At 50.5% G+C, this 26,421-nt stretch overlaps 1 protein-coding gene across 1 annotated transcript; it reads left to right on the forward strand.

Moving 5' to 3' along the window:
* Positions 1–2,116: 2,116 nt before the first annotated feature.
* LOC144944570 (protein disulfide-isomerase-like) lies at positions 2,117–25,907 on the forward strand. Its single transcript, XM_078872835.1, has 11 exons — positions 2,117–2,383; positions 7,226–7,432; positions 8,315–8,448; positions 10,060–10,197; positions 11,452–11,556; positions 16,152–16,277; positions 18,689–18,889; positions 19,168–19,288; positions 22,242–22,423; positions 22,735–22,818; positions 24,472–25,907. The coding sequence occupies exons 1-11, from the start codon at positions 2,233–2,235 to the stop codon at positions 24,550–24,552; spliced, it is 1,530 nt and encodes a 509-aa protein (XP_078728961.1). The 5' UTR covers positions 2,117–2,232; the 3' UTR covers positions 24,553–25,907.
* Positions 25,908–26,421: the final 514 nt, after the last annotated feature.

Raw genomic sequence — 26,421 nt, forward strand, 5'->3', positions numbered from 1 at the left:
GTATCAGAGGCGACGAGTCAAACGTGCTTCACGGTCGACGTCCTCTTTTAACACATTTCTGCGGAGGGAGCTGGTAGGAACGTTGGGTTGCTCGGTTAATGGCCAGGGTCAACGGCGGCGTGGTGTATTCCGCAAATATGCCTGACTGTGAGGGCGGGTACAAACCGGTGTGAGTAGGTTAAACGTTGAGTTTTATAAGGGCACCACGGGGTGACCAGCCCCTCCCCACCCAGCCCCTCCCCTCCCACCCCCCACCTAGCCACACCCTCCCCACCCAGCCCCTCCCCACCCAGCCCAGCCCCACCCCTCCCACCCCCCACCCAGCCCCACCCCTCCCACCCCCCACCCAGCCCCTCCCCACCCAGCCCCTCCCTGCACGACGGACGGACGGACACAATAATCCCCTCTGGGCTTGGTGTCACCAGGAGGTTCCTACCAGTATTATCATGTGGCTGGTGAGTTTATCACCGTAATAAGTAATATTTAAAACAACTTAAAAAAAGCTTTAATGAAATCTACGAGTAATGGAAGAACTCCACGACTCCAGGAAGTGGCCCGAAGCTTGGCATAACGTAAGGGACCGTGGCCAATTACAGCCAAGGTCAGTTGAGCGTGGACAATTAGACCCAAGCCGAAACATAACATGAAAAAGAATGTTTAAAAAATATATATATCATTTTTAATGATAGAATATAGTATTGTCACCATTATGACATTCGTATACCAAGTTTGCTGTCGATACCACATTGGGAAGTGGGTTAAAATTGCGTTACAATATTTGAGGATACAACAACGACAACAACAGAGTGAGTTAAATGAAAGCGTGTAAAAAAAAATAAAGAATATTTAAGCAAACTTAAAAAAAAACACGCTTTTATTAAATGTACCGTACTAGTAATGGCAGAACTCCAGGAAGTGGCCCCGAGGCTTGCCATAACGTAAGGGGCCGTGGTGATTTACAGCCAACGTTAGTTGAGCGTGGACAATTAGACCCAAGCCGAAACATAACATGTAAAAAAGATAGTTTAAAAATATATATTATTTTTAATGATAGAATATAGTATTGTCACCATTATGACATACGTATACCAAGGTTGCAGTCTATACCACATTGGGAAGTGGGTTAAAATTGCGTTACAAGATTTGAGGATACAACAACAGAGTTGAGGATACGACAACAGACAGTGAGTTTATCAAAGCGTGTAAAATAATGTTTTAAAATGTTTTAGATTTTTATGATAGAATAGTCTTGTCATCAGTATGACATAAGCATCCAAGTTCGCAGTCCATAGCACATTGGGAAGTGGGAAAAATTGAGTTGCAAGATTTTTTGAGGATACAACAGAATGAGTTAAATTTTGATTTAAAGCTTTCGTGACTGCAGGGATTCATATTCTTGGTTCTTTCGGTAAAGTCACGTAGAAGGGAAACAATAAAATAATAAAAATATAAAACAATAACATTTTCACGTTTCGATTGCAACACAAATAATCATGATCAGATGTGAAAACCACAGCAAGAACATTTTATTGCTGTATAATTTTATTTTTTATATATTTATTATTTTATTGTTTCTCTGCTACGTGACTTTACCGAAAGAACCAACAATAGAGTGAGTTAAATAAAAAAGCTTGTAATAAAAAAATCGGCACCACCACGCAAAATGTCACCCGGCTCGTTGCTTGGCGATGACGTCATTTGTCAAACGCCCGCGATGACGCCACGCGCTTACGTCTTGAGCAGAGGCGCGACACGACGTCACGTCGTCTACGGCGTGCCCGCGCGATGACGTAACCGACCCGCGCCGACGTGCGAACCAAGCGCCAAACCCTCCACCTACCACGTCCCGCGGTGACGTCACCAAGCCGACCAATCAGACGCGGCCAAGTCACCCCTCGGAGCGCGCGCGCCGCTTTCGGGCCGCGCGCGCGCGCTGAGGCCACCCCCCCCCCGCCGCGCATGCGCGAGGAGGGCCCCGACGCGCGAGCGGCGCATGCGCAGTAGCGGTTCCTCGGGCGTGAGTGCCACGTCCCCCCCCAGCCCCGCCCTTCGGCCCCCTGCCCCCCCCCGCCCCTCGCCCCCCCCCCCGCCCCCTGACCCCACTTCCCCCCGCCCGTTGCCTCGCCCCGCCCTCTCCGGCTCCTCCATCTCGTCTCGGCGGCCGCTGCTCTGCTCCACTCTCGCTCGTCCGCTCGCTCCTCCGTTGCAGTTCGTTGCCTCCCGCCTTCCGACATGAAGCTGCTGCCCTCGTTGCTGCTGCTGGCGGCCGCCTGCGTGGCGAGATCGTACGGCGAGGTCAAGGAGGAGGAGGACGTTCTCGTGCTCACGGGCGCCAACTTCGCGGAGGCCCTCAGCGCGCACCCGGCCATCCTCGTGGAGTTCTGTGAGTGGCCCGCAGCGCTCGCTGTTCACCTCACATCGACTGGCCCGTGTCTCCTCACTCTCCTCCTCCTATCGCACATCTTCACACCTACTGGCACCCTCCTCACTCTGAGCTACTGGCATCTCCTCGCCCTCACAAACCCTGACCTGGCCTCTTCCTGACATGACACAACCTGACATCGGCTGTCGTGATGTGGCACAGTTGGGCCTCATTCCGCTGAGTCTCGATGGCGATTTGAGCTGAGCTCTTTCTTTGGCTGGACCTGGCGTGACATAATCGCACCTGGCATGGCCCCAGATCATCGCTTGGGACAATTTTGCTCTTAAGCAGAGCTGGTCTTGGTTGGACATGGCTCCAATGTTGGCTGTGATTGGATATTTGGCCTGACCTGCGAATGATCCAACCTGGTCTGATCCGGACCTCGGCTGACCTCGTACAATCTTGACTTGAAATTTAAATCTTTACCGAAAGACCCAAAGAATATGACTACAATTTGTCGTGACCCTGTTTTTGGCTAGTAATTGCTGAAATTTTGAGTTTGACCTGACCTGGTAATCATCTCGCCTGACACGTCCCTGATCTTAACTGATGTGATCTACATCATGGGATCTCCCATGATGTGATCTCACTCAATCGGTGAAAGACCCACCAAGCTTTAGTGGTGATCTGATTTGACCTGACTCAGATACCCATGTCATCAGGCCTCTCTCAATTCCGGCCTCACCAGCCCCCATCACGGACCAGTTGCACAGAACAGCTAAAGTTGCACTTTGCACTGCTTTGTAATTGAAATAAGATTTGGTTCAAGGGATGGGTGAAAAGGTCACTTAACACGTTCCATGCAACCAGCCAATGATGCACGTCCCCTGTGGTATGAGCTCTGGTGGAGCTCAGCATCATGGACCCACCTGTGAGTTGGGTAACTCACCTATGGTAAATTAGCTCACCTGTGTGCTCTGTAACTTTCCTGAGCCAATTAACTCGCCAGAGTTCATTATGACACCTATATAAGACCAACTAATTTATTATAACTCCACTTTGGGTTTGTCCACTGACCTGTGGGTTGATGAACTCATCAGTGGCTTGAGTTAGCTCACCTGCAAGCAGGATTACCCATCTGTAGGTTTATTATATTTTTTACCTCGCCTGCGAGCAGGGTAACCTACCTAGGGGCTGGTTAACATTTTGCAGACCGCTAAACCCGCCCCAACCCTTCAATCAAAGCCGCCTCCTGCCTCACCCAGTGACCAAAGTTCCAAATCAAGTCGTGGAGGCGTCATAACTACAGGCGCAAATGCAGCGCGGCTGCAGCGAGGCAGGGTTGAATTAAATGTGCGTGTTTTGAGTCCACGTTTGTTTCTGGAGTGAATCGCATTCTCATTGACAGGCAGAAGAGGCTGGCAGCAATCAGCAGTGCCAGTGCACATGGTTTTTCTCGCCCAGGGCCCTACGTGTGGGGTAGAGGGGCTACCTGTGGGTGGTGGTGACACGTTGACCAATGCCTAATTTGCATTCCATGAGACGGGAAGAGACGTTGGCCACTGGTTTGACTGGTGTGGAGCAGGCAGGGTCGGTGGTGAGGGAAGGGTATGTGTGAAGGTAGCCGTGGAGGAAGTGGGAGGTGTGTGCGTGCAAAGGTGACAAGGTGAGAGAAGTGTGGGAGTGTGAAAGTTGGGGAAGAAGTGTGGAAGGGAGGTTTGATGGAGGCGCAAAGGAGCTGCGAATGAGAGTTGTGTGGAAAGTGAGGGTTGAGGGTTTGCGCGTTGTTTGGAAGATGTGAGGGAAGTTACAGGTGTGGAGAAAAGTTAGACAGGTGAAGAGGGGGAGATGATATATGGTGAGATTGATGCTCTGTCTCCCTATAAAGTTTATGACCGGAAGAGTTCCCAGACATGGGTGCAACACATGAAAACCCCGGGAGAAGATGGGGGAGAGGCGGTCGTGGGGCAGGAATTTTCTCGGGAAGGAGATGTTTGCCGAAATGTTTAGATGCACGTACAGCTGGGTCGCGTCAGGCAGCAGGGGAGGGGTGGGTATCATCCGTGCATTAATTACACAGAGACCTCAAAAAAAGCCTCTGACACATTCACCAGGCAACACATAATTACTCTACTTGTGCAATATCCAGGGTTCGCCGTCGAAGTCGCGTAATTATTCTCGGCGATTGCAGCCATTGTTGCAGGGGCGAGTTACACGTGGCGTGCTTTTACTTGTTGCGTTTGCAGGAAGCTTCCGTGTCCTGCTGCACGTGTTGTGTAACCCCTCCCTCTGCTGCAGACCTCGATGAATCGCGATGGTTGGCGACGTGGCTTTGTATGTCGGTTGAGTGCCACGCAGTTTGGCTTGCCGCAGATTTGCGCAGGGGACTGTCAACAACACAGCTTGGAGGGCGGTTGATTTACCCAAAGTAGAGACCAATCTCGGGCGACGTATATTGGCACTTCCTAGAGTCGCGACGCTCTGTCCCCTGTGCGGATGTGTTGGGGTGACCCTGACACAAGCTCCACGTCACCCGGCTGATACTGGTGCAGGCCACAGATGCTGTTTGAACCTTAATCTGATGGTTGCGCTGCAGCTGCAAAGGGCAGTTGGCCCACAGTCAACCCTAAATTGTCTGTGGGCGGCTTATCCTGGTTGCGGATTATCCGAGTTACAAACAAAATTGTTTCATATCTTAACGCCCACGCTGGTTTAATTATTAGCTGCTCCTATCTTCAAGGGTCAGGACTTTACCATTTTGTTGGAAAGTAAGCTGATTACTTAAAAGTGCATTAAAACCAAGTGCAACACTGTCTTGTTTCACATTTTGCGTAGGTAAATGACAGATTTTATTTTATCTGGGTTACACCCCCCTCGCATTAACCCGCAGAATTGAGATTTGGTTATTTGCATTAAATCAAATAACCCTTTTAGAACTCGTAAGCTAATTCAAATTGAGCCCAGTTAACATATACCGGAGATTTCCTGGGAATGTCATGTGTTATACACAAGGTGACCAGATGAGTGTAGCAATGGGTTATTGAAGCCACGTTTGGACATTTGAGTGGTACCCTCTCGTTTGCGTGGGTGTTTTGGTAATTGGTTTCCTACCACATTAAACATTGCAGGGGCCTCCTGTAAGAGTCTTGGAGATCAGTCTTTTTCTGACGGTGGGATTGGGGTGCCAGCTGCATGAACATTTGTCTCTAATGGACTCAAATATTGATACCGCATTTGCGGTGAAAATAAATTTAGAACTCTCCACACTCACTTTTAACACCGGTCTTGTAGCACAACCAGTTTTACGTGACCAGTTTAAGCTAGTGTCCCTTCTTGAGATTGGAGATTGGTCCGAGGGATGGGCTTATAGTTGTAAATGTTATACCTTGGGGCCTTACATTTTTTGAAGTCAACAGAGTTGAATACCATTGTAGGTGGTTCTCTGTCCGCTTTTAAAGCTGCCACAGTGTAAAGCGTGTCAGCAATTTCTCGACTACCTATACTGAAGATGGACCATTGCCTGAAACATCATGCGTGCCCATGTATTTATAATAAGGCAGTGTTAATTACCGTTGTGTCCATAAAAAAATATATATCTTCGTGCCATCCTGACCCAAAAAGCTGCAACATTTTCCCACCAGGAATGTGCTCTTTAGCAATGTGGACTACTGGTATATGGCACTTGTCTTTGTCCTGTATGGCACGTCTTTGTCCTTTGTGTAAACACCCCTAACTTGCGGGGCCTGCAACTTGGGGCCTGTGACGTGTCCCGGGATGTGGGTTCTTAAGCCCATTAAACAAATTTGTTCGCTTTCACATGTGGACCGCGACGAATTATAATTTTCATCCTTTGATATTTAATTTTGAATTAACTTGCAGGTTTATATAAAGCCAGTGATATTTAATTTTTCTATTAATATCCTGGTTTTTTTGACCCCCCCCCCCCACCATCGGCCGTGCACAGCTTGCAGTGATTACTTGTCCAGCTGGAAAATACAGGGCGGCCCATTCCAAACAAGTTTGTTTGCCCCTAGTCCCTTGGCCCCACCGCACTGTACCGTGGTGTCTTGTTAACACAACTTGCTGTGCACTGGACCAAAGGCCCAAAACGCCAAAGAGCCAGCGACAAACAGAACAGTTGTAATAGATAAGAGTTAACACGGTCCATTGTAATTTTTGGGTTGTGCCACATGGTAGTTGTATGCCAAAATTAATGTTATTTACTGTCCACCACCTGACAAGATTGCCACATTTTATCTATACGTGCCAATGGTTTTAGCAAACTTTGACCAATATAGATCCTCACCGGTGGCTTAAGACTGAGTGAAGTTCACTGGAGTGATACCCACGGTAGTAGTGGGAGACGAGCGAGGAGCCAACTGATCACCGGTGACCAAGTGACTGGAGTAAATTATTGAGTGCTGAATCATCAACCAGAAAGTTCTAGATTTGAAGCTTTCGTGACTGCAAGGATTCAAACTGTTAGTTGTTTCGGTAAAGTCACGTAGGTAAAAAATGAAATTAAAATTAATAAAAATAAAATAAAATTCACGACGTTTCGGAGGCAACACAAGTCTCCGTCATCAGGTGGGACCGTCACAGCCAGATTTGCTGTATCAAATCTGGCTGTGACGGTATCAAATCTGGCTGTGACGGTCCCACCTGATGACGGAGACTTGTGTTGCCTCCGAAACGTCGTGAATTTTATTATTTTATTTTTATTAATTTTAATTTCATTTTTTACCTACGTGACTTTACCGAAAAAACTAAGAGTATGAACCAGAAAGTTTCTTTCTCGCGTTGATGTGGACGAACCCACACCTGTGACCGCTAATGACGCCGCCGCTGTTGCTTTCGCCAAAGATGCGCCATGGTGCGGCCACTGCAAGGCCCTGGGACCTGAGTTCGCCAAAGCAGCCGGCACACTAAAGGCCGAGGGCTCAGCTATCCGGCTGGGCAAGGTCGACGCCACGGAGGAGACCGAGCTGGCCAAGGAGTACGGCGTGCGCGGCTACCCGACCATCAAGTTCTTCAAGGACGGCGACGCAAAGAACGCCAAGGAGTACGCGGGTGAGCACGGGTTGCTGCTGCTGCATCAAGGCATACAAGTGCCTTCGTGCGTGTGCCTACGTTTGTATCTTTGCCGATATTCGCTGATGACATTGGTTTGTGTTCACGTTTAGAACATTTATCGCATTAACCTCTTCGAGGATTTTCATTGTTCACCTGAAATTTCAATGGAGAATTTGAAGCAATCCACCACACATCTACATCACGGGACCTCCTTTTCCAGTACCAAAATATACTAATAGGGTTTTTCCCCTTTTTTCTGGCAACAAAACTGACACCTTTTGCAAGGAATCATGCTTACATTAATCACAACACTTGCAGTCAAATGCAAACAAAAAACAATACTCTGATAATTTATGCATTGTCTTTGAAACTGATTGGTCCACACCAAAGACAGCTTTCTTTAGAGCCCAGTCTCATATGGTGTTCGACCAGATGACTCCAAGAGGCGCCTTTTGGCGTCATCTGGTCGAACACCATATGAGACTAGGCTCTAAAAAAAGCTGTCTCTGGTGTGGACCAATCAGTTCCAAAGACGATGCATAAATTATCAGAGTATTGTTTTTTGTTTGCATTTGACTGCAAGTGTTGTGGTTAATGTAAGCATGATTCCTTGCAAAAGGTGTCAGTTTTGTTGCCAGAAAAAAGGGGACGAACCCTATTAGCACACATATCTAATATGGACATAGACGTGTAATTTTTTTCTATTAATCTAGACATGCGCAAGAAGACAACTGTGTCAATGACGCGGGGGCGGTGGCACAGAGGCTAGCACAGTGCGCTTCAAACTCGGCAGCCTTAGTTTGATTTCTGGGTGTCTGGCCATGTTGGACGTGGCAGTGGGCTTAGTGTGCGGTTGTGTGTGGGTTGTGTGCGGTTAAGCTGGGCGGCAGGCGGACGACATCGTGAACTGGCTAAAGAAGCGCACGGGGCCTTCCGCCACAACTCTGGATGACGCTGCTGCCACCGCCAAGTTCATCGAGTCGGCCGAGGTGGTGGTCGTCGGCTTCTTTAAGGTACTGCCCCCCCGCCCCTCTTTTCCCCCTCTCCACCCGGTCTCACCACCATCATCATTGCTCTGATTATTCTGGAAATAAACTGCCGCTTTCCCACAACAGCGTTCCATGCAACGCCATTGTCCTTGGAGGAACTAAACCTGCTCGTGGCTGTCTAGCAATCCAGAGCAACTTGGTGCATAACTGTTTTTGAAACGTTGTGGGGGTGATGGTGTTGCACAAGCAACATGCGCACTGATTGTTTGCACGGTCATGTAGTGATCCTGGAATCCTGGTCCAATATGGCGGCTAGGAGATTTCTGATACCAAACCAGATATCGCTCCTTGCGAAGGTAATTAATACATTCTAGATTTGAAGTTTTCGTGACTGCAAGGATCCATACTCTTTGGTTCATTCGTTAAAATCACGTAGGTGAAAAATAAAAAGAAATAAAATAAAAATAAAATCACGACGTTTCGGGCGCAATACAAGCGTCCGTCATCAGGTGGGGACAACCACAGCAAGAAAACAATTGCTGAAATTCAGCAATTGACTTTACCGAAAGAACCAAAGAGTAATTAATACATACTCTTATATTGCCTCACTTGATACAGTAAATCTAGCTGTGACGGTCCCACCTGATGACGGAGACTTGTGTTGCCTTCGAAACGTGGCGATTTATTATTTTATTTCTATTATTATTTCTATTATTTGTAAAAAGCATTTTATTATTGATTTTTTACCTACGTGCCTTTACCGAAAAAACCTAAGAGTATGAATCCTTGCAGTCACGAAAGCTTCAAATCTAGAAGTAATTAATAAACTTTTGGTATTGTCATTTTCTTTTTTTTGCTTTTTTTCCTATCATTTATTTGTCAATGTAGGCCGAACTGGTGCATTTTTTTGCCACAGACGTGGAACGTGAATGCGTTTGATGGCTCGGTAACAAGCAGCCACGATGCTCAATAGGAGCCATGTAGTTGCATGTTTTCCATGGCACATGCGACAGTGAAGTTGTGTGCGGGAAATCTGCACCGATTGACACCAACGACTCAAATGTCCCCCTCAAGTGGCATCGGAGTCGGTGCATGGGATTAAAAATTAAACCATGTACAAAAACAAAAAATATAACATAAAATACAAATATTTAAATGAAGCATATTTGGAAAGACTTTTTCTGAAATTTTGATACTCTCATTTGCAAGCGTGACCTGGGACATTAGTCTGTCAGCAGGGGGGCAATGATATCTAGCTCTAATCCCAATAAAGTAGTTTGCCTGCATAAGGTACAGGACATGTTGAGTTAAGTTGCCCACTGCAATTGGACTGAGAAGGGGGAGTTGTGTGCAAACGATAAAACGGTGCCGTGCTGTTCCTGCCGCCATCGTGGAGTGTGGTGCCGCGTGGACGCGAGTGCGATCTGTGCTGTGTGGCTGTCACGGTGCAAGTGAGGGTGCTGTGAAACCATGATGAGTTGTCGGTGTGAGCTGTGTTGGAGGAAGCCCTGTTGTGTGGGTGTAACCCGTGTTGCGTTTGTGACCCATGTGCGTACACGAAGCCCGTGTGAGCTGTGTTGTGGCGGTGGTGGGATAGAGTGAGCCGTGACGTTGTGGTGGTGTTCCCCCACTCAGGATGTGGAGGCTGAGGATGCTAAGGTGTTCCTTAAAGCGGCCGACGGAATCGACGATATCGCCTTCGGCATCGCGTCATCAGACGACGCCTTCACGCAGTACGAGGTGTCCAAAGAAGGCGTCGTACTCTTTAAGAAGGTGTGTACCCCCTCGCTTCCCCTCGCTGGCCCCCACCCTGCCGCCACTGCTCGGGCCGTGCCGGGTTGCACGTAAACACGTGTGTGCCGTCCTTGGCACGAGCTCACGGCTGTAAATCTTGTGTCAACGACGTGGCTGAAGCGTGCCGGGGAGTGCTGCGCTGCGTGGAGACTCGTCTTGTTTCTCGTTTGAGGGATTTCGTGGAAGAACCTGATAACTCGCACATGTGTATTTTTAAGATAACTCGTGCTGGCTTCGTTGGAAGACTTTACAGGCCACTTTTAATAGTTAATATTGCATCATTTGCCCGCACAATGGCTGTACAGTTTTCTTACGCTCCACAAAAGCCTACTGTGTACATGAAGATATGTTGTGTGTTATCTAGTTTTTTCAAGACAACCCCTTTGGCACTCTGCATGCATGGCCGCGTGGCTTGTAAGCGTTGGCACTCCACAGCTTTTTCCTGCTCTTCCTCGTGCTCCCCGCGGTGTTCGCTTCCCGCTCGGGAGGCTCTCCTGCTTGTGCCCCGTAGCTCCACTCTTCCTCCCCATGGCTCTGCTCGCTTCTCCGCGTTGTCCCTGGTCGTACGCACGCGCTCGTCGCAGGATGGAGGTGTGAGCATGAGGGTGGGCGCTCGGCAACCCCTCTCATTCCCTGCCCCCACCCCCGGCATCTCGGCTTGAGCTCATGCTGATGCGAGTGTGGTATTTATACTGCGCGTGTGGCCACAGTGAAACTGATTCGTGGCGTGAATGTAGCGAGCTAACTGGCCTACGTAGCTCGTGATGCACGCTGCTATTTTGGGGCTGCTGCCATCACTGCGCACAACTTCTTTTGGTAACAACGCGACACATGGGGTCATGGCGACGCAATGTCTTAAAGATTGTTGATGCCTCGGCTTTTAAAGCCAGCATTGTGATTCCTAATTTGTTATTGGGTTATGCCACGTAAATTATATGGCCAAATTTGTGTGAAAGACCATCCGCCACCTAAGATGCCAAACAAATGTAATTGTCAGGTGTACAAGTTTTTTGATGTGCCAATTATGAATGTGTCAACTCACTGGTAAATTGAAGAACCATTGTCACAACTAAATATAGCAATTAGATACACGACGTTTCGCTTACAACTACATCCAGTATCTGCAGGAAATGAGAATAAAAAAAAACTAGGAAATCATAATGCGTAAAGATGCGTTTTAAAGGTTGCTTTTCCTGCTGCGTCTGACGTGCCGTTACGTCGCGTGCTTTCCAGTTCGACGAGGGCCGGAACGTGTACGAGGGCGAGCTGAGCAAGGAAGGCCTGCGCAAGTTCGTGAAGTCCAACGAGCTGCCTCTGCTCATCGAGTTCACCGAGCAGGTGCGAGGCGACGACACCCGCCGGTCGCGCACGGCGATCACGGCACCACCTACCCGACCCAAACCACCCCCCACCACACCACCACCCTTCCGTCAACCTAGCTGCTGCTACACCAGGGCGACCATCAACTGCGGTGCCTTTGATATCAGCACGTGATGACATAGTATGGCAATGGCATAGTCATCGAGCCACCTTGAAAAAAAAATCGGAGTATAGTTTAATAGTGTTAGATGAGTGACGATTGGTCTGCAGAGCGCACAGCCTTATCTAGTCATGTGACCTCTGTGGTCCGGTTGGAATTTTCCATCCCATTTGGCCACCCACCAGAGGGGAGCAGCGATCAAATTAGTCCAGATTGAACAAATACATCTGTTGCAGCAATTGTGCATAGGCCAATGTTGGTGAGGGTTGCCCTCGGTTACTGGAGGCTCAACTTTCATAGTGACAACTCCCAGGGCGGTGTCAGCACCGGGCACTGCATCGTGGGCACATATACGCAATTAAGATCGCAGTGAAGAGCACCATCGCATTGCACTTTTAATTACAGCTGCTCGCCGCCTGTTTAATTACAACGTCTAAAAAGATGAGCACCCATGGATTCCATTTTTGTTTGCGAGTCACAAACCGTTACCAAGAGATTGGCTAAAAATAGCGGAACTGGAACGGCAGTTGGCGCTGGGGTGGTGTGGGGTGGAGGTTGGGGGCGGGTGGAGGGTTAGGATGCACGATGCGCTGCGTCGTTTACAAGCGTCTGGAGCCTTCGCTGAAACGTATAGCTTTGCACGGCCCGTGGGAGGTGTGGCCGTCACCCTGAGTGGGGCAGATTCCTTCCTGTCCCTGACCCCCTGACCTCTGCGGCGTACGCATGCCACTTGGCGCGTTTGTGCACCCCGCTCCCCGGTATTCACTGCGTGGAACCCCCGCTCCCGAGGGCGCTGCTCGCGACGTTTTGCTTCGACTAGAAAAGCCGGACATGGTCCAAAATGACGAACATGTCTTCTTTGGTAGCTACCCACGGGCAGGTAATGACAAGTGCATTAAAATCAGTTCTTGCGCTCATGGTACTTGTGTATCCATTCATGTGCGTGCAAGAATGATTGATAAAGAAATGTACGCGAATGAGATGCCCATCTTACGTTCAGGCTAGCGGAGCAAGAGAAAAGAGGCTGATGTACACATGCGAAGACAACGAGACGCAAAATAATTTGTACTTGAATTGTGGCGTCAAATAACCGCGAGGGAGGGCATCAATAGTTGCGGGCCTAGTGATTCTACTCTTCATCTGGGACGATTCAATTACCTGACGATTAGAACATTTAACCGGCTTTCTCCCATTCTGTCGAACAGAGTGCATTTTGGTGACTTTTTTAAAATTGTTGAAAGTTTCTCTTTAACACGGCAATGAGTAATGCAGAATTAACTCGGGCCCTTTTTTTCAAATTGGTTGCAGGAAAAGCATTTATTAACATAAATGTATCCTGTGTCTTCAATGCATTGCGACTTTGACCGGACACGGTGGATGTCTGCCCTGCCTCGTTGGCTCCAAACGCCACGTGGAAAGCCGGAGCCAACCATTTAAAAACAAAATTGCTCTCGCTGCACTATGGCCGGCAGTATTCGCTCCTGACTTCTCCTGCCATCCCGTCTGAGCCGAGAGGTGAGCAGAGGCTTCACACAGGCCTACCGTTTACACGCGTCTACCGATTGGACGTGCCTACCGATGATACGCCACGCGCCTACTGATTACACGCGCCTACCGTTTACGTAATGTCTCGTTTGTACCTTGCCCCATATTGTTTGTATCTTCCATACTGTTTTGTAGTTTTTGTGCTGTTATTTTTGTGCACTGTTGTTGTGCTGCTCGTTGTGTACTCCTCCCGTCTTGTACCGTCTCCTCTTGTCGTCTGCTCTCTTCTCTTGTACTTTTTTTTACTTTCTCATATGCGCGGTCTCGTCTGTGCCATATTTTTTAAAATTAATTTATTAATCTATGCTGGAATTCTCATCCCATTTGGTTAATTCAGTTCTGGGTCCATCAAATAGCCCATCCACCTGCGCCACGTAATTCCGGACATGAAAATAACTTTTGCATGTCTTTGCCATGAACCTTGAATGTCGTTTGTTGAATTGGACATAATCAATTTGCTGAGCGAGGGGTTTTGCGTGCACCGTTGGATTTGAGTCGGATCGATTTCATCGGTGCGTTGATCTGACCGTCTTGTAAGTCCGGTCTTTTGAGATTAATTAGAAAAATCCTAAATTCAAGGCCAGCTGTAAAATATTACACGATCGAGTTTTGTTTGTTTTTGTTTGGGATTGTTCAGAAAAACATGAGATCACGGGAAGTGATGTCACTAGTGTTTCGTGTGATAACACGTTACATTGTTGTAGAGTGTAAATGTAAAATTCTTCATCAGAAACTCATCGCTTGTGTCTATAACGAAAACTAAACACGTTTGTCAATAACACTATAGCCTTTAAAAGAAAACAAAAGTATAATGGCCGATATTTCGTGCAATGGCCCGTTTTCATTGCACGTTATTTATAAAGTTGCTTTTCCTTTATCTCAATCGTTTGCCTGTGCGGTTCATTAAATAACACGCTTTAACGTGGGATAACCACCGTGCACCGGAGCAGAGGAATACATTGCACATCCAGCCCCCCCGCATTGGTGTGAAGCAGCACCACAGCGTGAGTGCGGGTCACACCTGGCCTCTAGCCTGGCGCGGCGTACCACCCAGTGATCGCTCGCTACAGTGCAGCCTCGTTAAAGGTTTCTGTCATCGGAGGCTCCCCGTCGTTAGCGGCCGTATGGATGGAAGGACAAATGCTTTGACGAATAATGGGCCAGGCGGAGATGCGTGATAACTGCCGGCGGTTGTCACTGCCCACGTGTCTGCCTCGTGCGTCCGTCACTGTCCGCGTGTCTGGCTGCCATGGGATGGTTGAGCGCGAGCGTCGCCGTCCTCGCCGAGGCATCTGGATCGCGGCCCCCACCGCGGTCCGACCTGACGAGCCAGGCGGCCAGTTTCGGCGCTCGCTCGCAAAACGTCCGCCCACTCTCTTGCTCTCGCGGAGGGCATGCCGATGTGTGACCGGTCACGAGCCTCGATCAGCTGTTATTTGTCGCGCGCTCGCCGGCGTGTTCCGACCACGCCGCTCTTGTTCGCCCAGCTCCGCTGTACCGGACGGCGGTGAATGCGTTCGTTCTCTGGCCCGTGGTCGGCACCGAAAAGCAGAGATCCTTGCGGTGAAAACCATTTTAAAATTAGCCCGCGTTTTAGCGCCGCTGCTAGAAGGGGAAATGCTTTTTGTGAAATTGGTTTTGCAGATATAAATAAAGAACCCATTATCCGGGCAGTGCGTCGAGTCTGCCTCGCTTCTCACGACGTTCATTTAATTTATCTCGACGCTCAAAGTGAAAGTTTGCTTCCAGAACACGATCGAGTGGAAGGGTGGGTGGGTAGTCCAGCGAGGGAGCACCGACCCCATGACTTGAATTCCCTGTGACTAAAGGTTGATGTCAGCCATTGCCTGGGATTTAATTTTAGGGCGAGGGTCGGGTGTCTGTTTTGCCCTTCCTAAAGTTTCCATTTCACAGGGGTGCGCCGGGTCAATGCTACACCCCCACTCGGGGCTGCGTTCCTGTCCCTCCCAGCGCCGCTCCCATGATTGAATACCGTGGCCAGAAATGATTTAATCACATAACGAGCAATCTGATCCGTGGGCGGTCAGCACCGGCTGGTTTTAGATCGTGGCGGGAATGTGTGTGTGTGGTTAGCTCTGTCGACCGGCTGCTGTTTGCGTTTGGGGGCCGTGTTTGTGTTTGCGTGTCGTGGCTTTGGACGTGTAAATGTTACGCGCGTGCAGTTTTGGCACGACGTGTCGCGCGTGCTGCGCGTGTCTGTAATTGTACGCCACTTACCAGTATTTCTAATGCAGTCAATTAAAAGAATGAGACACCGTGGATACAATGCTGCTCTGGGACCACGTTGTTCCTGACACCTCAGCCCCACGCTGCTCCTAGCATTAAACTTGATCCTCGAGCTGACAATAAACGTGTCATACCGTGCGTCTGTGAGTAAATTATTCGTGATTTTTGTGAATTCTATGCGATCCAGTTTCTTTTTCCTTCGAAACACGTCGATGTATGTTTGTATGTGAAACTTAACTCGCACCGTGCGTAACCAACCGTGCTCATTGGAGGTGCGAGGGGAAGGACAACAAACGAAACACAAAAAGCAGTTCTAGAGATATTAGTTTTTAATCCAGATTAATAAAGTGCGTAACTCTAGTGGCTTCCTAATATCGGAAGGAAGAGCTTTCCAGACGGCCGCAAACGCACCTGAAAGCGCACGATGCAGTTATCATCTTTGTTCTATGGCTTGCCAGTCGGGTAGCAGTTCCATGGTAGACACACTGCTGAGATGCCTGCAGCGATGGATACATGTGGGTCATACTTTCAAAGCGGTGGGCCTCGTGTGGCCACAGACCTTGTGGAAATTAAGTTGTGGGCCTGCCATAAAGGATCGTGTTTTGTGTGGGTTTGTCCCTGTGTGTGTCCCCCCCCACCTTACCCTCTTGGCCCTTCACAGACTGCTCCCAAAATCTTCGGTGGAGACATCAAGAGCCACATCCTCCTCTTCGTTGGGAAGTCGTCCTCCGACTACGACGAGAGGCTCGACCAATTCCGCGGAGCCGCCAAGGAGTTCAGGGGGGAGGTGAGGCCCCTGCTCCCTGTGACCCCCTCCGTTGTTATGTCACCATGTCACCCTGGTCCCCGTGGCACCCTGGTCCCTCTTGATACCTACCCAGGTACCCATATCACCTACCATAGTCTGTGTTATCTCTTGCCTCTGTTGGAAATGTATTTGTGATGTTGGCATTTTCCTTTGCTTTTGCATCTATTTATATTCCAATTCTGCTATTGCAGTCATGCCAGTGCGCACCCTCTTCGTCACAAAATGGTCCCGGAATGTAACATCACAGAACTACCATTGAAGTCAGTCCAGTAGATCTCTTTATCTGGGCTTAGACCTGTGACTCGCTACCCCCATTAACCCAGTGTAATTACAACTCAATGTGTATGGGTGCTGTGGTGGTGAGACATTATCTGCCTCGCCTGGTATGCAGGAGTTTGTGGGTTCGATCCCGACCCTGACGCCTGTATATTTGAAGTTTGTGTGTTCTCCCCTCGGCCGTGTGAATTTTTCTCCAGGTCATCCAGTTTTTACCTCCACATTTATTAACATGCCTTTGAATTATTTGGCTGCTATAGATTTACACGTGATAAGCCACTTGGTTGAGCTATTATTAGTGGCCAAGTCGCTTCTGAAAAATAGCTGATAGCTCCCGTGAGCTTTATCTGGCGAAATAAACTGTTTTAATATATAGTTTTAGTTTAGTAAATCTGTGGGTCTCTGTGTAATTCTTGTTGGGCTGAGACCTTCAACTCGTCACACTTGAGAATCCGGTTTTATCACCTGCAACTAAAACCCAAATTCGGACCCCACGTCCGAGTGGTGTTGTATCGGTGTCTGACATCCGAGCCACGTGTGTACCTCTAATAATAATCACAACAATCACTCCTTGTATAATGCGCACGATTTTTCATGGACATAAATGACGGTGAATCGAGGCTCTGAGCCAAACTCCACTTCACTTGAAAGCCAGGCGAGAGGTGTGGTGCTAATAGGGTTTTTCCCCTTTTTTCTGGCAACAAAACTGAGACCTTTTTTTATGAGGATTCATGTCTGCATTAACCACAATACCTGCAGTCAAATGCAAACAAAAAACACGCGATGATAATATATGCATTGTCCTTGAAACTGATTGGTCCTCACCAAGGGACGGCTTTCTTTTGAGCCTTGATCCAATTGGTGCTCGACCAGAGGACGCCAAAAGGCGTACAGCTCACAGACAATGCACTATCAAAGTAATGAGGCCTCGGGGTGAGCATCTACATCATTGGACCTCCTTTGCCAGTACCAAAATATAAAAATAGGGTTTTTCCATTTTTTTGTTGCAACAAAACTGAAACCTTTTTTACGAGGATTCGTGTCTGCATTAACCACAATACCTGCAGTCAAATGCAAACAAAAAAACACACGATGATAGTAAAAAAGGTGTGGTGCCGTTAAGTCTCTTAAATGTTAGTGTACTTGGAACGCCGCTACGAATGTGCAGCGGTGGATGATGGCCACCTTCCAGACTGGAGGCTGCCACGGAGAGACCACGCCTGGCAGCGATGGTCCTGGTCTTGTCCGTCATTGAAAGCAGTACACACATTTTAACAAAAATACATCTCTTGAGATGTTTTGCCAAAACAGCATGGACGAGAATAATTAAGGAGGTCCAGTCAAACGAGTGAACGTGCCAGATGAAACTCTCTTTCGTGCAGGTGCTGGGTGGATTGTTACGTATAAGACCCCGAGGGACGGCGACAACTTGGATTGACCGTGGATAATTGATTTGCTCGCGATCCCAGTGGGCCTCCCCGATCTCCGTGCCGCCTTTGCCCTCCCCTCTCGTCTCACTCTCCCCCCGTGTGCCGTTTCTATCGTGCCCTGAGCAGTGCCTACACGTGGCCTGCCCCTTGGTCCCATAAAAACAACAACGTGGCTGCGAGAACAACTATTATTATCCAAAGACCCCCTCACCCAATTCTTCCGAGAGAAAGGGACTGAATTCCAGCCACCGTGGCTGAGACTACCATCAAGCGTTTATTGCGGTGCAAGGTGAACGTTGCTTGTAAAGAAACGTGTGTGACCTGCCCTCATTCTTCTGGCTGGAGGTTTGGAGGCTACGTGCCAGGAGGGAGGTTCCCTTGAGTTCTCTCGTTTTCCCCACTTTTATCTTCGTGGGTAGGCGTCGTCGGGGGCGTGACACCACGTCGTTTCTCCGATTTTAAACGTCGCCCCTTAAACCCGTGCACCTGAACGCGCATGTGAAAATATATTGTGAGGGTCAGGGAGCTCCTCGTGCAATCCAGCCCAGTTTAAAATCCAGGACGGATCGTAGGCAGGCCGACCTGAATGATTCAGCCAGGATGTAATGACGAGCAGGACGCTGTAGCCGCCACTAGGAATTCAACGGCCGCCTCTCACGCGCGTGTCCCCGTGTCCACCTGCAGATCCTCTTCATCTACATCGATGTGGACAACTCTGAGAACCTGCGCATCCTGGAGTTCTTCGGGCTGAAGAAGGAGGAGTGCCCCGCAGCGCGCATCATCATGCTGGAGGAGGAGATGTCCAAGTACAAGCCTGACAGCAACGACCTCAGCACGGAGAACCTCATCGCTTTCTGCAGGTCCTTCCTCAACGGGGCGCTCAAGGTACTGCTCGGAGTGGTGGGAGTGGGGGGAGGAGTTGGGGTGGTGGGGAATTTTGGCAGCGGTATTGCTCAGTTGAGCTGCTGGGTCGGGTGGGTTGGGTTGCCGCTGTGAGGGAAGGGTGTTGAACAGTCACACCCTGCTCTTCACACCGTCTTCCACACCCGACTGTCCACTGTTGGTTGGGCGCGGGAGAGGGGGAGGGCGTGGTGTGTCGGCTTGAGCCGTCTCTCACGAACGCCTCACTCCCCACCCCACAATCTCCTGTTACCCCCACCCAGGCGCACCTCATGAGTGAAGACATCCCCGAGGACTGGGATAAGAACTCCGTCAAGGTGCTCGTGGGGAAGAACTTCGAGCAGATCGCTTTCGACGAGAGCAAGAACGTGTTCGTCGAGTTCTGTATGTGGCCCCTCCCCCACCTCCCACACTCGCACGGCATGGTGGTGGGACATCACGAGAGGTCCCATAGTGGGGTGGTAGGTTGAAAGTGGTTAGGGTGACACGTGGTAGGATATCACATGAGTCACGTAGTGGGGTGGTAGGTTGATACAGTGGTTAGGGTGGCACGTGGTAGGATATCACGTGAGTCCCGTAGTGGGGTGGTAGGTTGATACAGTGGTTAGGGTGGCACGTGGTAGGATATCACATGAGTCACGTAGTGGGGTGGTAGGTTGATACAGTGGTTAGGGTGGCACGTGGTAGGATATCACGTGAGTCCCGTAGTGGGGTGGTAGGTTGATACAGTGGTTAGGGTGGCACGTGGTAGGATATCACATGAGTTCCGTAGTGGGGTGGTAGGTTGATACAGTGGTTAGGGTGACACGAGGTAGGATATCACGTGAGTCCCGTAGTGGGGTGGTAGGTTGATACAGTGGTTAGGGTGACACGTGGTAGGATATCACATGAGTTCCGTAGTGGGGTGGTAGGTTGATACAGTGGTTAGGGGGACACATGGTAGGATATCACGTGAGTCCCGTAGTGGGGTGGTAGGTTGGTGCAGTGGGTAGGGTGGCACGTGGTAGGATATCACATGAGTCCCGTAGTGGGGTGGTAGGTTGATACAGTGGTTAGGGTGGCACGTGGTAGGATATCACGTGAGTCCCGTAGTGGGGTGGTAGGTTGGTGCAGTGGTTAGGGTGGCACGTGGTAGGATATCACATGAGTCCCGTAGTGGGGTGGTAGGTTGGTGCAGTGGTTAGGGTGGCACGTGGTAGGATATCACGTGAGTCCCGTAGTGGGGTGGTAGGTTGGTGCAGTGGGTAGGGTGACACATGGTAGGATATCACGTGAGTCCCGTAGTGGGGTGGTAGGTTGGTGCAGTGGGTAGGGTGGCTTGGTGATAAGGTGGCAGGGTGGCACAGTAGTACAATGGTAGAGGGTGGTAGGGTGGCAGGGTGATCCAATTGAACACCCTTAAATGTGCCCCATGTGCACATACCTGCTCTTGCCCCTCCTTCCCCTCCCTCCCACCCCTGTGCACCCCTGCATGCCCCAATAGGTCACACGCATGGGTAATGATACTCCACGGCGTTAAATGTCACACAACACAAATAGCGTTTGGGCCAGTGGTGCTCGGGTGGGCGTTTTGGGCCTTACCTGGTAGAATAGAAATAGTGTAGTTGTATTCACTCTGCAATGAGTAAATACGTGGCGTCTGGCTCGACAATGATGCTGGAGATGTATAGCATATGCCAAGGATGTGCTTGTGTCACTTTGAGCTGAATAGAAGAAACAAAGCTGTACGAACGAGACCAAAGAAAAACGAGAAGCACCAACCAGAGGTCGCAAACGGGTTTTGATTCCTTACCCGTACCCGTACCCGGCCGCACCAGGGTCGCAAACGGGTACCCGTACCTGACCGGGTACGGGTATCGGGTAGGGCACGGGTATCGGGTACCCGGTTGCGACCTCTGGCACCAACACAAACGAGATGGTCAACACGACAAAAAAGCAATCGATTCTTGAGTAAAATTGCCACCGTGAATTATAACAATTTAGAAAATAGCTGGAAGGGGGTCGATCATCTCAGGCCTTGCGTTTTAGGATGGCAGTATCCTTCAAACAACCATCGCGTTGCATCACTCGTTTGGCTGCTGCTCACAGCTGCGCCAGCAGGGCGTTTCTGGTTTCCGACGCCGCTTATGGCGACCGTTCCCAAGGTTCCCCCCACTGCGTGAAATTGGGACTCGTGCCGTCGATCGAGGTTTGCGCCGAATGGCATCGGCGCCAGCTGTCGTGGGGGGCCAGGCTTCGTCGCCCGTCTCGGCGCGAACCCGGGGAAGGGCGGGTGAAGGGTGGTGCGGTGAGAGCCAGCCCTTCGACATGTGACCATGCCACTGACGGACCGCGCCATGTTTGGCGCGAGCCGCTGTTACTGCCACGGCCACCACTGCCGATGGGTTTTACCGACAGCTGGGCACTGCCAGGCGCAAATTCCTGTGCGAGAGTTGTCAGCAAAGTGAGATCGATTTCATCTTAAATTGTGGGCGACGCAGCGCCAAGTGTGATATTCAGATGGAGTGCAGTCAGTCCGGTTAGCGTCGTCAGGTTCGGAGTGGAGGGTAGAGTTTGCGGTGATTGTGGTCGGTAGTGAAGAATGTGCTTCTGGGTCAGGGCCCCAAAGAGGGTGACCGAGTAGGTACGCTGGCTGGCAGGGGAGTAACAATGCTTCGATTCGACTAGTCTGGTGGATTCCTACGTTCGCCGTACTCTTATCGAATCACGTGACTGAGACAATATAATCTTTGCTATTGGTGGATTGATACTTGTTGCAAAATGCCGCAGTACTCAAGAAAAATTGAGGCTCACGGAAGCGCTGAACACTCCGAACAAGATGTAAAATAACAAAGTTTACAAATGATGCAGCATCAATCTTGTGACAATAAATCCTCCTTTTGTCTGTAAGTGTTTTAGATTTGGCGTGCAGGTTATGACAGATCATAACCGTGTGTTAAATTGGCTTCCCCTTACAGCAGGGTATTTTATATGCCCGGTCAGATCATGAATTTTGGCATTTATCTCTTATCCAATATTAATCCAATTTCATTTTACGTTTTACTGTAATGTGTGCTAGGTTACTGGCAAGCTGCCCAGATGTTTGATGTTGCCTCCACATTATTTAATATAGTTTATCCTGTACAACATTTAGAGTTGCTTATAGCATTGAGATACTATATACATCGACATTCTTATTATAATGAATGGGATTGATGGGGCGGCGAGTTAGTTACAGGCCTGGGCACCAAGTCGGGTCTTCCTGAGAGAGAGAGAGGTGTGTGTATGGAGCCCCCCCGAGTTGGGGCGACCGAGTTGGAACCCTGGCGAGCGACGCGGCGTGTGTCGTTGCCCACAGACGCCCCGTGGTGCGGCCACTGCAAACAGCTGGTGCCCATCTGGGACGAGCTGGGGGACAAGTTCAAGGAGGACGACAGCGTGGTCATCGCCAAGATGGACTCCACCGCCAACGAGGTCGACGGCATCAAAGTGCACAGCTTCCCCACGCTCAAGTTCTTCCCCGCCGCCGCCGGCCGCAAGGTATGTCCCGCTCCGGGCCACGCCGCACTGGATTTCTACTGGGCGGTCACCAACACCACTTGGCCGTGGTGTTCTTGTAAGGATGAGTGTCAGCAGACAGGCGGGGAGATCGTCTCTGCGAGTGCGCGTGCGAGTTAGCGGAGAGCGGTGGCGTAGCAGTTAGCACGTTGGGCTACGAGCCCGGCCACCCGGGTTCAATTCCCGCTTGTGGTGGATACGTGTGACGATTATCTGAACAGTCTATCCAGGCTATACGGGGGGGATCTTTACCATTGTATTTACGTGCGTGTGTGCGTGTACCTCCCCCGCAGGTCGTAGACTATAACGGCGAGCGGACGCTGGACGCCTTCGTCAAATTCCTGGAGAGCGGAGGCGAGGGTGGCGCCGGCGAGGACGTGAGTTGACCCCCGACCCATGACCCACGGGTGGCAGGGTGGTGAGGTGGGAACACCTGCGCGCCCCGTAGCAAGAAAGGGCCCGGGTTCAATTCCAGACTCGGGCACTTTTCTGCGTGGAGTTTGTCTGTTCTCCTATTCTGCAAGGGAGCCCGTGCATAGATTAAATAAAACACACACAATGTAACTGGTATTGGCTAAAATATCCCCAATTATGAAAAATTAGCTGCAAATGACTCCATTGCAGAAACTGGCTCGGTGATGGTTGCAAGGGAATGGGGGCGGTCCCCCCCCACCTCCAATTAGCACGGTTGGCTACGTATGGTGCGAAAGAAGTTCTACATATATACTACCTCTTGAGACCCTGAAAATTGGCACATTATTGAAATTTACCATAGACTGTTTTTGTATTATTACAGGGCCCTAATTTTAAAAGGTAAAATTTTAGAACCATTGGCAAATCTGGAAACATTATTGTAACTCCTGGCCATAGCCGAATATCTGCACCGGTCTTGGTTCTTGCCCAGCTCAGTGCTGGGGGTGACGAGAGGCGTGGTGCTGGCCACACAGTGCAGGGAAATTCAGTTGAACCGCACTATGCTCCAACCCGCACTGACCAGCGCGCGCTGACGTACGGTCGGTTAACCCCGACGACCTGCGGCAGCAGCCTAGGCCGTGAGGGTTAGCGCAGATGGTGGTAATGACAAGGAGGGTCGTGCATCTACAATGGGGGGGGGGGGGGGTCCCCTGTGATTACCACTTGAACGGCTGGTAAACACGGAGAGGAGGGGCGGCTGGAAGCATTGACGCTGCCACGCGCTCATACCGCCCCATGCGGTGCAGGGATGGTTGGTGCGTGGGGGCCAGGTGGAGGGAGTTGGGGAAGGGGCCTGGCAAGGAGCACAAACTGGGGGATAGCGGGGATATTGGGATATGGGGGTATAGGTGGAAGGAGGCGGGGGCCTGGCGAGTAGAGGGGTTTGGGGGGGGGGAGACTTGGACACGAAGCACCAAGGGTCGGCCTCGCGTGGGGCGCGTGGGGCCATTCCTTGTGCGTGTGACAACACGAACCCATTCCTGAGCATGTGCGCTCGCGTATGTGCTTGTATGGGGTCGACTCGGTGTTTATCAAATCCCTGGTGCAGTGCGTAAACATCGGCACTGGGGAGACTAAAGCAGCCATGGGCTCGGGCGTGTTTGCACATTGCCACCATCAATGCTCTCGTGCCAGGCTAGGTGCACTGTGAGAGATGCCGTGCCCGCCTTCATAGGTGCTACTCACGAATAGCACTTGCTCCAATGGCGGCATATGTGGTTTACATGGGGGATCTTCATGTGTGGTGTGTGTACGTGCCTGTCTGTGTCCAATTGTGGCTTGTGCCTGGGCCTTAAATTGCTAATGATCTCAGAATTAGTTCTGCGATGTCCGACTCCATGGGCCGTTCTGTAACGTGAAGTGATGAACTGCTCTGTGAGAGTTTGGAATGGATTCTTCGTCTGATCTCTTGACACCGATAGCACAATCAGGGGGATGAAGTTGGCGAATATGTAAAAATAATGAAATGAAATCTTAAGACTGGTCAACAGTGCTGTTGAACGGGCGTCGAACGCCACCGACACTGACCTTCCTGTGCCCCTTAACCCCTGACCCAGGAGCTGGAGGATCTGGAGGAGGTGGAAGACGACAGTGACGACGTGGAAGCAGAGGACACCATTAAAAAGGACGAGCTGTAGGCCCCCACGGGGCCCCCCATTTTGTAATGAACCTCCCCCTCGTGTGTATGTAAATGTTAGGCCATGGATGTCAAATGCAAAACCCACACCCCTCTTACTGTGCCGTGCTTCAGCCTGTCCAGCCTAGGCCCTTAGTGCCTGGGAATCGTCGCCACCACCACCGTCCCCCGTGACGCCGTCGACCTGGTGTCGGGTCTCTCCGTTGCTTTTCCCCCGCTGGGCTGGCAAGACGCGTCGCCAAGCCACGTCTGGCCCCTGCCCCCACCACGTGTTTCCCCGCGTGGCGTCGGAGATGCCTCCTTGTAAATGAATTCCACGGATTGGGCGTGCGGACGCAAAGTGTCTAGAGCTCGCGGAAAATCCTCGGCGCCCTTTCCCGTCTGCTTTAAGAGAAGAAGAAATCCGTCTCTTTTTTTTTTAATTTGTACTGATTTCCTGCGGGGTCTGTTTTGGGGTTTGCCTTCCACCAGGTAATTATTTTTTTATGATTAAATGTAAAAATGTGAACGCTCTACGGAGTGTGGGCCACGTCTGGTGCCCGTCTCCCAATCCGCGGCCTCCCTGGGCATTCCCACCGATTCTTTTCGATTTAACAATCCCTCAATCCCCTCGAGCTTTCAATCCCTTGGCCTCTGTGGCTTCCCGAAAGGAGTTGCCACTGCCTGTGGTTGGTTGAGTGAAACGCCGCGTGCTTCATATTTTGTAAACGTCTCTCTGCTTTCCCTGACAACCGAGTGAAAGTTTAACGCACGCGCGGTGTTCCACACGACCGGCTGCTGATTCTGGTGATGGATCGTAGTGGAGCCCTTCTCTAGGCCTCCAGGCTCTGCTTGGTGCCACCTAAAAACATTACTGCGGAGTGGAATGCTCCACGCAGCTCCATATCTGCTCCGCCCCGGAGGGTGAGGTGCGGGGAAGACGCGGGTCTCCATGGAGGCAGCGTTTGGCTGCTAATTTAACAAGTTGGACTAATATAAAACTCGCTTACCTACCCCGTCTCACCGTGCTCTACCCCCTCGCTCACTGCGCCTCTCTTGTAAACTTTGTAACAGCGCAGAAACTTCTGGCTAGGTTGCGGGTGTTGTCCGGGTGTTGTGTGTTCATTATGGCTGTGCCGTCTGTCCAGGTGTGTTCAGGGATGTGTGCGGGTGTCTTTGCGCTTGTTTGTGACTGTACCTCCGTGCTTGTACACACGTGTGTGTGTGTCTGTACGTGTACCTGTCTTTGTACCAGGTGTGTCCGTGCGCGTGTGTGTGTGCGCGCCACATTGGCCCGTGTGTACCCGTGCGCGTGTACATGGCAGTAACTTGAGGCGGGTTACGTCGTTGTAGGGAGCGTAGGGGGGGGGGGTTGGGGTGGGGGTCGCTGTTCGCGATGCAAATAAAAGGGAACAGCAACTACGACATCACGTGTCTCGCTTCTCGTGCTTTCTTGCCGGGGTTTCAGTTGCCAGGGTTTGATTTCACGTGACTTTGTTTCTCCCAGTTTTACATATCGCTTGGTGTCACTCATCACGTGGTTGTGTTCCAAAGTGGTGGTTTTATCTCGCGGTTTATTCCCACATCGCCCACGACGCACCGGACCAGACCTCGTCGGGTCTCGGAAGCGAAGTCTGATTGAGCCTGGACTGGCCACACACACACACAGGTGTGGTGGCCACACACACAGCTGTGGCTGCTGTGAGGACACGTGGTGTTGTGCCACAGGGCAGTGCAGAAAATCCATTGCTGGGCTGTTCATCCCTGCTCCAATATTCTGGTGGGTCTCTGCCTTCACGAACCTGCGCTGACCAAGCCTCGGGGGAGACACGTGAGGGCCTTGCCTGGCCTGGCCAGGAGGAGAAAGATGTCCGATGGTTTCAGTGAACGG

This window comes from Lampetra fluviatilis, chromosome 35 (genome assembly GCF_964198595.1).
Source record: "Lampetra fluviatilis chromosome 35, kcLamFluv1.1, whole genome shotgun sequence".
Taxonomy (NCBI): domain Eukaryota; kingdom Metazoa; phylum Chordata; class Hyperoartia; order Petromyzontiformes; family Petromyzontidae; genus Lampetra; species Lampetra fluviatilis.

What these genes read in the sequence shown, in the direction of transcription:
- LOC144944570 (XM_078872835.1), top strand. Translation starts at nt 2,233, where the DNA reads ATGAAGCTGCTGCCCTCGTTGCTGCTGCTGGCGGCCGCCTGCGTGGCG. An exon ending in TCCTCAACGGGGCGCTCAAG is followed by an intron (nt 18,890 to 19,167) that starts GTACTGCTCGGA and finishes ACCCCCACCCAG; the next exon opens with GCGCACCTCATGAGTGAAGA. An exon ending in GAACGTGTTCGTCGAGTTCT is followed by an intron (nt 19,289 to 22,241) that starts GTATGTGGCCCC and finishes CGTTGCCCACAG; the next exon opens with ACGCCCCGTGGTGCGGCCAC.